The sequence below is a fragment of the Engraulis encrasicolus genome, chromosome 10 (assembly GCF_034702125.1).
Source record: "Engraulis encrasicolus isolate BLACKSEA-1 chromosome 10, IST_EnEncr_1.0, whole genome shotgun sequence".
NCBI lineage: Eukaryota > Metazoa > Chordata > Actinopteri > Clupeiformes > Engraulidae > Engraulis > Engraulis encrasicolus.
In genome coordinates, this window is record NC_085866.1 from 5,434,589 (window position 1) to 5,447,206 (window position 12,618).

At 45.4% G+C, this 12,618-nt stretch overlaps 1 protein-coding gene across 1 annotated transcript in view; it reads left to right on the plus strand.

Annotated features, from left to right (window-relative positions):
* The window catches only part of prickle3 (prickle homolog 3), a 107,238-nt gene that overhangs the window by 69,891 nt on the left and 24,729 nt on the right, over positions 1-12,618 (plus strand). The window contains exon 3 of the mRNA XM_063207919.1: positions 6,093-6,276. Within this exon, the coding sequence (XP_063063989.1) occupies positions 6,093-6,276 (184 nt within the window). The remainder of the gene's footprint in view (positions 1-6,092; positions 6,277-12,618) is intronic.

Consider the following 12,618-nt stretch of genomic DNA (forward strand, 5'->3'; position numbering starts at 1 on the left):
ATGGATAAAAAGAGAAGCAAAAAGGAGAAAGAAGCAACTGAGTGCAATCTATTCCCTACTTGCCTGATTACCTCAGAGACGGCAGCAATTAGGAAGAGTGGTCCACAGAGATCGTGCACCTGGGTCAAAGACGTGCAAAATGGCATTGTCATTCAGTGTAACGGATGCCTTCTGCTGACTGTAACTGTAAAAACACGACTCTTTTTATTTATTTATTGTTAAAGGGAATTCATGAAAGCCTTGGCTGTCATCCATTAACTTGAAACAATTTAAAAATCATGGTTTTTTTTGCAATTACAGTCGGCGGAAGGTGTTCGTAACACTGAATGACAAAGACGTCAATTGCTGATCCTTCCCCACCTCTCTCTTCCCCCTCATTGCCTGCCTATCTCTCCACTATCCTGTCACAAAAATATTTTTTTAAAAGCCAAAAAGTCAAAATTGCTAAGTTGAGCATAGCTAGCTATCCTCATACCCTACCCTTCCCCCCATCCTGTCTTATAACTGTCCCACCACACTGCATTGCTTTTTCATTTATCCTTTATTTAGCCAGGATTGTCCCATTGAGACTACAGTCTCTTCTGCCAGGGAGTCCTGGTCAAAATGGCAGCATACATATAGTTCCAGACACAGACAAACACATAGACAAAAAGGAAAATAAATGTACAAAAAACACATTAAGAAGAATAAGTTTACATTAAACGTTTTTTCAGATAAAAAGTAGCCTATGTGCTGCATAGTCAGAAACAATGACACTCCTCTGTGTATACAGTATTATTTTCCCTCTTAAAAGTCTTCTAGGGAGAGACTAGATTTCACTGTGTCCACGGCATGCTGTGTGGTCACAATGACAAGATGGGAATCACGTTCATGCAACAGGTCGCATTAGCAGAAGCTATTACGCCAAGAGGTCGCATTGGGGAAAACTATTACCGACATGACATTAGGAGACATTAGGTGATATTAGGAAGAGCTGTTACGCTAACAGGCACGTGCAAACACACCCACACCCACACACACACTTTCTCCCCCCCCCCCCCCCACCCCCCTCTCTTGGGCACACACACACACGCACACGCACACGCACACGCACACACACTCTCACACACACACACACACACACACACACACACACACACACACACACACACACACACACACACACACACACACACACACACACACACACACACACACACCTTATCACGGTACACCCAGTAGCCAGCATGGCGACAGCAGTAGGGTCATTCCACGCCAAATCAACAAGTGCCCGCACACTTAAGTCTCAAAAAATTCTGAAAATATTACTGAGTGTACCCATGGTACTTAAGAGAAACACTGTTACTTTATTTGAATGTAAGATGTATACTCTCCATGTTACAGCCAATTTCACTGGGGGAGGGGGGTGCCCATTTCGTTCACACTCTTTTTTTTTGTCAAAGTTCACAAGCCCGTAGCTCAAGAACTAAACCTAGTAGGAAGCTCAAATTTGGCATGCTGGTACATAGATAGGAATAGTTTGTTGCAAAACTGTCAGTTTTGGTCTGTATGATCCTGCATCGTCATGGCATTCCCTCAAAGATGATACAAATTGTACTGGAGTTTTTGGCTGTGCTCTGTTTAGGCCTTCAGAAGACATATTTGTGCCCAACATAGCCTCATGATTTTTTCCCCTTGTAGATACAAGTAGGAACACTCTCATAAAAATCTATAAATAGAAAGGAAACCCCATCAGTGTTTGACCAGAAGACCTCACAAGTCTGACAAATCATTTTGGGTGTCATTTTCAGAGCACCAGAACACCTTGTGGGATTGTCCACAGATTTTTATTTTATATTTTTCTTCATTCTCCATGAAGTCTTCTTTTTAAAAATGCCAATGGTACTTGTCTTATGTGATGTTTTCTTTTGTAATTTCCACCCTATACATGGGCAAAATGCAAAAAGAGAGCAACATGATTTCGATAGCATTTAATGTAAAGGCTAAATAATCAAATGCAAATTTTGCCCAGATATGATCACCCGAGAGTCCCTGTGCAGGGGTGCAGGTATCCCTTTCAATTTAAATGATTTCAGGAGCGTTCAATGTGGGAGCAGGTTCGCACACCAAAAGAGACAGTAGGTCAGGCACAAGGAGTCATGTTGTTACTTTTTTTGACCAGCAGATGGCAGCGGAAGAAGCGCATAGAAAACATATTGCCCTCAATGTGCATGTTGCCCATGTTCAGGTTGGAAATTACAAAAGAAAACATCACATAAGACAAGTCTCATTTGCATTTTTAAAAAGAAGAATTCATGGAGAATGAAGGAAAAAATAAAATAAAAATCTGTGGACAATCCCACAAGGGGTTCTGGAGCTCTGAAAATGACACCCAAAATGATTTGTCAGACTTGTGAGGTCTTCTGGTCAAACACTAATGGGGTTTTCTTTCTATTAATAGCTTTTTATGAGAGTGTTCCTACTTATCTCTACAAGGGAAAAAACAGAGCACAGCCAAAAACTCCAGTACAATTTGTATCATCTTTGAGGGAATGCTATGATGATGCAGGATCATACAGACCAAAACTGACAGTTTTGCAACAAACTATTCCTATCTATGTACCAGCATGCCAAATTTGAACTTCCTACATGGTTTAGTTATTGAGCTACGGGCTTGTGAACTTTGACAAAAAAAAGAGTGTGAACAAAATGGGCACCCCCTCCCCCAGTAAAATTGGCTGTAACATGGAGAGTATACATCTTACATTCAAATAAATTTACAGTGTTTCTCTTAAGTACCATGGGTACACTTGGTAATATTTTCAGAATTTTTTGAGACCTAAGTGCGCGGGCTCTTGTTGATTTGGCGTGGAATGACCCAGTATTGTCACATAGTGAACCAGGTGGAAACAGGATCGCTGATGCATAGCTCAGTGAGGAGCGAGGCATGTAACACGACACTACAGTACACACACACACACACACACACACACACACACACACACACACACACACACACACACACACACACACACACACACACACACACACACACACACAGGGAAGCTGACAGGGCCGGAGGAAAACAAAGGGGTCAGTTGTCTCAGGCCCAGGGGGAGATAGGGGGCCCAGAATTCTGTCCGCATCACATGGTATAAGTACAGTATGCCCTTTTACTTGATTTTGTCCCAGGCCAGGCCTGGCCAAAGCTGTCAGTGGCCCTGCACACACACACACACACACACACACGCACACACGCACACACACACACACACACACACACACACAACACACACACACACACACACACACACACACACACACACACACACACACACACACACACACACACACACACACACACACACACACAAACACACGCGCGCCCGCAGACACACAGCATGTCCCATAGACCCAGCATGCAGCCCGTGGCATTTTAGTATACAGTAGTTAGCCATCATCCATCATGCTCATGACAACAGCCTGTGACAGGAGCTGAAGTATGGATGAAACTGATGCTTAGAGTAGTGTAGTATGCACACGGCTATAGGGTCAAAGACGTGCAAAATGGTATTGTCATTCAGTATAACACGGATGCTTTCTGCTGACTGTAACTGTAAAAAATATGTCTCTTTTTATTTAGTTATTGTTATTGGCTGTCATCCATTCACTTGAAACAATTTAAAAATCATGTTTTTTTGCGGTTACAGTCGGCGGAAGGTGTCCCTTACACTGAATGACAATGACGTCTTTGACCCTACAGCATGCTGCTATATATATATATATATGCTGAGGGAGAAGGAGAGACCTGAGAGTGTGTTTATGGGTGTACAGTTAGCGTGTGTGTGTGAGAGCACTCAGGTGAATGTGTGCAAGTGAAGACGCCGTGCGTCCCTGGTGTGCTAGAGAAGCGAGAGTTTCAGGAAGACAAAATGAGTGAGTAAATGTGTTGTCTGTGTGTGTTTGTGTGTGTTTGTGTGTGTGTCTGTGTGTGTCTGTGTGTGTGTGTTTGAGTGAAAAACTCAAATGTCCTTTAAAAAGTGTGTGCGTGTGCGTGTGTGTGTTTGCGTTTGCTTGTGTGTTTGTGCGTGCATGCAAACATGCAGTATTTCTTTGTGTCCATAAATACAGAGGTACTGCACGTCTTAATTAGACGTGTGGATGTGTGTACTTAAGAGAGCTCGTGTTTACTGTAAGGATTGCTTTCAGCACACTGTGGCATTTGTGGTGTGTGTGTGCGTGTGCGTGTGCGCGTGCGCGTGTGCGCCAGTCAGATGAATTTACTAAGTGTAGGAACATATTCCAGCTGAACCAGGAGCCAAGATATCTAAACACAGAATGCCTGTGTGTGTGTGCTTGTGTGTGTGATGTTCACTCCCTGTCTGTCAGACATTGGATGCCTGTTATGTTGAGGGTTCTGCAGGACATGAAACTGCGTGCAGCTGAATTCTGTGTGTGTCCTTGAATTTGCAAGTATGGAAATCGTGTCTGTGTTTATGTTATATTTGTTCGTGCGTGGATTTGTGTCCATGAGTGGTTGCCAGTTTCCACAGAATATGCATACCTGGCTTGTGTGTGTGTGTGTGTGTGTGTGTGTGTGTGTGTGTGTGTGTGTGTGTGTGTGTGTGTGTGTGTGTGTGTGTGTGTGTGTGTGTGTGTGTGTGTGTGTGTGTGTGTGTGTGTGTGTCTGTGTGTGTCTGTGTGTGTCTGTGTGTGTGTGTGTGTGTGTGTGTGTGTGTGTGTGTGTGTGTGTGTGTGTGTGTGTGTGTGTGTGTGTGTTTACAGGAAGTGTTGTTAGTATAGCTGAATCTTGTATAATATTGCAAAAAAATACATCCCCTTTGTGCGGGTTAAGAACACTTGTGGTTTGGGAAGATATGCATCCTGTAAAGTATGTTGTTAGGAAGAGTGTATGTATTTCCGGCAACGGAGTACAGGAAATATGTTAGTAGGAATGTGGGCATCCTCCTGTCCCAAGGTGCTTGTATTGTATATTTTAGTGCGATCTGCAAGGATGTCTTCCTGTATAGGAAGATCTGTACTGCTGTGTGTGTGTGTGTGTGTGTGTATGCATGTTGCCACTGCCAGAGTGAGTGTGTGTTTGCAGGACTACTGTGGATCAAGTGTGTGTAATTGTGTGTATTGTGTCTGTGTGTCTTGCAGGACGATCTGTGTGCACTGCAAGTGTGTATGATTGTGTATTGTATGTCTGTGTGTATTTCAGGAAGATCTGTGTGGACTGCAAGTGTGTGTAATAGTACTGTATATCTGTGTCTTGCAGGAAGATCTGTGTGCACTGCAAGTGTGTGTAATTGTGTTTAATTGTGTGTATTGTATCTGTGTGTGTATTTCAGGAAGGTCTATGTGCACTGCAAGTGTGTGTAACTGTGTCTACTGTATATCTGTATTTCAGGAAGATCTGTGTGCACTGCAAGTGTGTGTAATAGTGTGTGTTGTATGTGTGTGTTGCAGGAAGATCTGTGTGCACTGCAAGTGTGTGTAATAGTGTGTGTGTTGTATATATCTGTGTGTGTTGCAGGAAGATCTGTGTGCACTGCAAGTGTGTGTAACTGTGTGTAATTGTGTCTACTGTGTATATGTGTATTTCAGGAAGATCTGTGTGCACTGCAAGTGTGTGTAAGTGTGTATGTTGTATATATCTGTGTGTGTTGCAGGAAGATCTGTGTGCACTGCAAGTGTGTGTAACTGTGTGTGTTGTATATATCTGTGTGTGTTGCAGGAAGATCTGTGTGCACTGCAAGTGTGTGTAACTGTGTCTACTGTGTGTGTGTGTGTATTTCAGGAAGATCTGTGTGCACTGCAAGTGTGTGTAACTGTGTCTACTGTGTGTGTGTGTGTGTATTTCAGGAAGATCTGTGTGCACTGCAAGTGTGTGTAACTGTGTCTACTGTGTGTGTGTGTGTATTTCAGGAAGATCTGTGTGCACTGCAAGTGTGTGTAACTGTGTCTACTCTGTGTGTGTGTGTATTTCAGGAAGATCTGTGTGCACTGCAAGTGTGTGTAACTGTGTCTACTGTGTGTGTGTGTCTTGCAGGAAGATCTGTGTGCACTGCAAGTGTGTGCAACTGTGTCTATATGTGTGTGTATTTCAGGAAGATCTGTGTGCACTGCAAGTGTGTGCGTGAGGAGCATGCGGTGCGCTCGGTGCCGGGTCAGCTGGAGAGGATGATGATGAAGCTCGTGTCCGACTTCCAGCGCCACTCCATCTCCGACGACGACTCGGGCTGCGCATCTGAGGAGTACTCCTGGGTACCGCCCGGACTCAAACCCGAACAGGTACGGTATCGCCCGCCGGACTCAAACCCGAACAGGTATGGTACCGCCCGGACTCAAACCCGAACAGGTACGGTATTGCCCCCCGGACTCAAACCCGAACAGGTACGGTACCGCCCGGACTCAAACCCGAACAGGTACGGTACCGCCCGCCCAGACTCAAACACGAACAGGTACGGTACCGCCCGGACTCAAACCCGAACAGGTACGGTATCGCCCCCCGGACTCAAACCAGAGCAGGTAGGGGTGTGTGTGTGTGTGTGTGTGGATGTGTGTATATTGGGCCTGGGTACCGCCCGGACTCAAACCAGAACAGGTGTGTGTGTGTGTGTATGTGTGTGTGGATGTGTGTATATTGGGCCTGGGTACCGCCCGGACTCAAACCCGAACAGGTACGGTACCGCCCCCCGGACTCAAACCCGAGCAGGTACGGTACCGCCCCCCGGACTCAAACTAGAGCAGGTACGGTACGGTACCGCCCGCCCGGACTCGAACCCGAACAGATAGGGGTGCGTGCGTGCCTGCCTGCCTGCTTGTGTATGTGTACACGCATCTGGATACCTACCAAACTCCAACCAGGGTATGTGTGTGTGTGTGCATGCGTCTGGATACCTACCAAACTCCAACCAGGGTGTGTGTGTGTGTGTGTGCATGCGTGCCTGCGTGCCTGTGTGCCTGCGTGGTGCGTGTGACCAAGCGAGTAAATGTATATTGGGCCTGGGTACCCCCGGACTCAAACCATGACCCTTTTTCTCAACAGCGTCTCAGTAGGTTGTCAATGGTAAATTGCATTGCAACCAAGAAAGTTGCTAACTTAGTCAGCAACGACGCTGTCGAGAAAGACACCCCAGAGCAGGGTGTGTGTGTGTGTGTGTGTGTGTGCGTGCGTGTGTGCGTCCGTGCGCGGGAGTGTGCAGTGTGTGTATACATGCGTGTATGTGTACATGTAGACGTGTAAGGGTGTGTGTGAATGTCTATGAGTTTGTGTGTGTGTGTGTGTGTGTGTGTGTGTGTGTGTGTGTGTGTGTGTGTGTGTGTGTGTGTGTGTGTGTGTGTGTGTGTGTGTGTGTGTGTGTGTGTGTGTGTGTGTGTGTGTGTGTGTGTGTGTGTGAATGTCTATGAGTGTGTGTGTGTGTGTGTGTGTGTGTGTGTGTGTGTGTGTGTGTGTGTGTGTGTGTGTGTGTGTGTGTGTGTGTGTGTGTGTGTGTGTGTGTGTGTGTGTCTGCTTCCAACATGGTCATGAAACATGGTGTAACTGCATGCTTGTAGGGGATTTCTGGCGCCAGCAGCACCGGTCGGCATTTGGAGCTTTCTCTCTTTCTCTTTATCGCTCTCTCTGTCTCTCGCCCTCTCTCTTTCTCTGTCTCTCTCTGTCTCGCTTTCTCTCTTTCTCTTTATTGCTCTGCGTCTCTGGTTTTTGTTATTCTTGTCTTTCACCTTTTTGTTTTTTTTATTCTGGGCCTGTAGGTGTGAAATTCCTTATCTCACATGACAGGAAGGTGATAACTGTCACACACATATTACCACACTCACTCACTCACTCACTCTGAGAGAGGGAGAGGGCGAGAAAAAATGAGTACAGAGAGAAAGAGAGAAAGGGAGAGAAAGGGAGAGAGAGAAAGAAAGAAAGAGAGTGAGAGAGTGAGAGAGTGAGAGAGTGAGAGAGTGAGAGAGTGAGAGAGTGAGAGAGAGAGAGAGAGAGAGAGAGAAAGAGAGTCAGAGAGTCAGAGAGCAAGACGCAGAGAGAGAGAGAGAGAGAGAGAGAGAGAGAGAGAGAGAGGGAGAGAAAGAGAGGCAGAGAGCAAGACGCAGAGAGAGAGAGAGAGAGAGAGAGAGAGAGAGACAGAGAGAGACAGAGAGAGACAGAGAGAGACAGAGAGAGACAGAGAGAGACAGAGAGAGAGAGAGAGAGAGAGAGAGAGAGATTGCCCACAATTGAATCTGGTCTCTTGTTACTTTCCGTCACTCCTGGCCTTTCAGCCGTATTCTCTCCCGACCTTTTCAATTCTCCTGAAGTGCAGTTTAAGCTATTTACCATTTACCTACTACTTAACTCCCACACTATTTGCTTCCTCTCTCTCATTCTCTTCCTCTCTTTCTCTCACGTTCTCCTCTGCACTCTGCCTTACTTTCTCTTTTTTTCCTCTCTTTCTCTTTTTCTCTCTTCTCTCTTTTTTTCTTTCTCCGTTTTCTTCTTCTTCTCTCTCTGCTGCCTCTCCCCGTGCCCCATAGCAGTGTAAGAGGACGGAGACAAAAGGGAGGGGGCACAGGAAGGAAATGACACTCCATGGCTTTGTGTGCAGCACTTTTGTTTAGTTTTGCACAGTGGACTCAAGGTCAAGTTAAGTGTCCACGTGTGCGTTTGCATGCATGCAAGTGTATGCTTGTGTGTGAGTGCCTCCATACGTGTGTGTTTGTTAGTGAGGAATAGATACAAGAAAGAGACAGTTAAATACGTGTTCGTGTGCGTGTACGTGTGTGTGCATGCATGCGTGTGCAAGTATATGCTTGTGTGTGTGTTTGTGTGTGTGTATGTTGGAGAGGAATAGACACAAGACACGGAGTGAGAGTATGAGAGGGAGAGTTCTGTCTTTCGTTGAGCAGCCTGTGAAGCAGTCATAGTGATGTGTATGTTAGTGTCCCCACATGACATTTAAACACCACATTTTTAAAAAATTCCTGGATTTATTAAGAAACTATTTACATTCTTTGTTTTATATGAAGCCAATAAGTCAACAATATGTATTACTCCATTGATGTAATTAACCTCTATATGAGCCAGTGGCATTTATCTCTAAACTAAGAATTATTGGCCTTGCTATGGCCTAACGGTAGGGCACTGGGTTACTACGCCGACCAAGGTCATTTGTGAAAGTGAAAAAAGTGAAAGCCCATTGGGAAACTCCAACTCCCATTGTCATTGTGACACAGCACTCCACAGCACACTGCACACTGCACACAACGAAATTGCATTTATGCCTCATCCGTGCAAGGGGGCAGCCCTCAGTGGCGCCCCATGGGGAGCAGTGCGGTGGGACGGTACCATGCTCAGGTTACCTCAGTCATGGAGGAGGATGGGGGAGAGCACTGGTTGATTACTCCCCCCACCAACCTGGCGGGTCGGGAGTCGAACCGGCAACCTCTGGGATGCAAGTCTGACGCCCTAACCGCTCACCCATGACTGATGACTTTGCCGATCCTTCCCTACCTCTCTCCCACTCGCTTCCTGTCACCATCTCTAACTGTCCTATCAAATACAGGCAAAAAAACCCTGTAAAAACATATATATTTAAAAAAAACCTGAAATATTTAGACTGTAGTGATACTAATATAGGAAAAAAAGGACAGCAGTTCTCCCGTATTTCTACAGAATGGGTTATTTGTGTGGTGTTAATTAAGGGTGTGTATCTGAAGCTGAACATGCTGTTGCTTAACTAATTGTGGTGTCGTCTTACACTGGAATATTCTAGAAGGCCACATTAATTCCCCTAATCTCTCTGAGCAGTTAGTTCTGCCTGGGCACGCTGTGTGTGTGTGCGTGCGTGTGCGTGCGTGTGTGCGTGTGTGCGTGTGTGCGTGTGCGTGTGTGCGTGTGTGCGTGTGCGTGTGCGTGCGTGCGTGCTTGCGTGCGTTGTGTGTGTGTGTGTGGGGTTGGGGGGGGAGCAGAGGGGTTTAGTGACTGGTTATTAGCAAAGTGGTCTTCGTGTAATTTGAGGTGTAGAGTTAGTGTGTGTTTGTGTGTGTGCGTGTGTGTGTGTGTGTAGGTGGCTGTGTGTGTGCGCGCATGCCTGCATGTGCACATGCTATATGTGTGTGCGTCAGGGGCGGTTTTAGGAAATCTGAGGCCCTGGGCAAGAAACAATTCCGAGGCCCCTTTTAAATTATTAATTAATAATCGATGATGTATGCAGGCAGTGGCGTAACAACGGAACCCATATGCATGATTATCTAGGTGGGCCCCATATTCAATCAATATATAGCACATTATCATACACAACTGTCATTCAGTGTGCTAAAGAGTAGGCTAAAGAAAGAGAAGAGAGAAAAATATATTGCTATAGAGATAGGCCTAGTAGATAACTATCACCAAAGGCAGATGAAAACAAAGCTGTTTTTAATTTCTTTTGAAATCACTGTTGGGGCAGGTCTTATTTGGACATCTAGCTGGCCCCAGCAGGCAGCATAATGATGCCATTTCACCCTATCTGGATTTGACCCCAGAGAAGACCTAAGGCATCTAAGGATGATATTGCTCTAGCACATCCACAATAGCCAATATTTAGGGCCCAAGGCATTTAATGACTTAAAGACTATCAGGACTGCTTTAAACTCAATTCTCAAAACAAAACAAAAAACCCTCACGGGTAGCCAGTGAAATGACCAAATACTGGAGTGTTGTGATCTCTTTTGCTATTTAGAATTCTAGCAGCAACATGTGGATAAGTTTCACCTGCCTGAGTGACTTTTGGGGAATGCCTGTAAGGGCAGGCTATTAAAATAGCCAACTCTGCAGGTAATAAAAGCAGAGATTAATTTCCCCCTAAGGTGACAAATGATTTAGTTATGCTGATGAGCATTCAGCCTGCTACACGTGAGAAATAGCCAGGATAGACCCACACTCGTTCCATAAATGGGCAAAGAAGATAGAATGAGACAATTCGCGGTAGAGGGTTGATTACAAAAGAAAACAAAAAAAAATGGTGATGCGCCCCTTGAACGAAAACATAGCTCACAGCACATGAAAACACAGTCACGAGTCGACACACCACGGTGCACCATAACGCACACTGCACTCTTGAGCCAGTGAACACCCAATACAGAGGAAACGGTGGCTGAAGTAGAAACGGTAGTGTTTCAGAATCAGAAACCGAAATTAGGCAACAAACGAGAAACAACAGGCACCTTGCGCCAACTGCGCGTGCACACATCTGTTGAATAGTTGACAAGTCCCCTCTCTAGTTCTAACTAATAACTATATCGCTCACAACTCTGAAGTGACCCAGCTTGCTTCGTGACGTGATATAACAGCTAGACTACAATAGCCAAACTTCCGTCATGCTAACCAGAAATAAATGCAGCAAACTGACATGGAGCCGACATTAGAGCTATCAACTTTTGACTATAGTTACACGGAATGACAACAATGCGTGAAGTATGACATGGTACGATATCAAAATTGTGCTGCGGCGGACATAATGATTGAAAGGAATAAACCCCTACCGTGCCTTCTTTGTAGCTTCTGTACAACATATCTTCTGAATATCCATTATGTTCATGCTAGCACTGGCGATTGAAGTGACTTGGTCATTATACTATTCTGTCTTTGAAGTAGAGCGCGGAGCACTAAGTAACGCAGGGCAATTTGTAACACGGAGTTTTTATCAAGATGCACAAATCATGTTCTGCCCACTTCCATTAAACAAGGTCAAGAAGGCATGCTACAACATAGGCAAACGACTGAGTTTTCACTGACAACCATGACTTAATGTGGCTTATTATCAAGAAAGGACAAGCTCCCACGCGTCAGGGCCGAATCAGCTCTCTGGGGCAGGCTGACATTCGAAATAACGGTAGAACGTTGCCGATGCAACTGGCGCTCTCTCCAAACAGCCAATAAGACTATTAGGCTACTACCGGTATAATGTATCCCACAATTCAAGGTCGCAATGTACAAAAATAAATCATAAATATCGTTCTTTTATGGTCTCCATTTCTATTTGAAACATTTATTTGTATAATTCTATCACCCATGTGACCTACAGTTGCTAAAGTAGCCTACTATTAATTTTCTTGTGGCATAATGTTGAGTTCAAATTTAAGTCCCACCGTCGTGCTGAAGTGTACCGCTGGCTATATATACAACCTGTTTTTACGGTATTTAGGAATGTTGTATAAAACACGCGAGAGCCTGCATCTTGTAGCACATTGTAAATGGTTTCTAGAATGACGCGCAGGAACCGTTACTTTGCATAGGGGGCCCCGTGTTGTAATGTAGGGCCCCGAATACTTGAACAATCACTCCACTTGTAGTTAATGTTTTGGGGATGACGGGGCCCCTGGAAGTACGGGGCCCCGGGCAATTGCCCGTCCTTGCCCAATGGTAGAACCGCCCCTGGTGTGAGTGCATAAATGCGTGCATGCAGGTGTGTGTTTGTATACAGTATGTGTCTGCTTTCATGTGGCCGTGTAAATAATAATAATGTGTGAGTGCATGCAGGTATGCCGGTACAGTGCGTGTGAGTGAGTGAATACACGTGCGTGTGTGCGTGTGTGCGTGTGTGCGTGTGTGCGTGTGTGTGTGTGTGTGTATTCACATTCACTGCCAGCCAAAGGCAGCATGTTGAG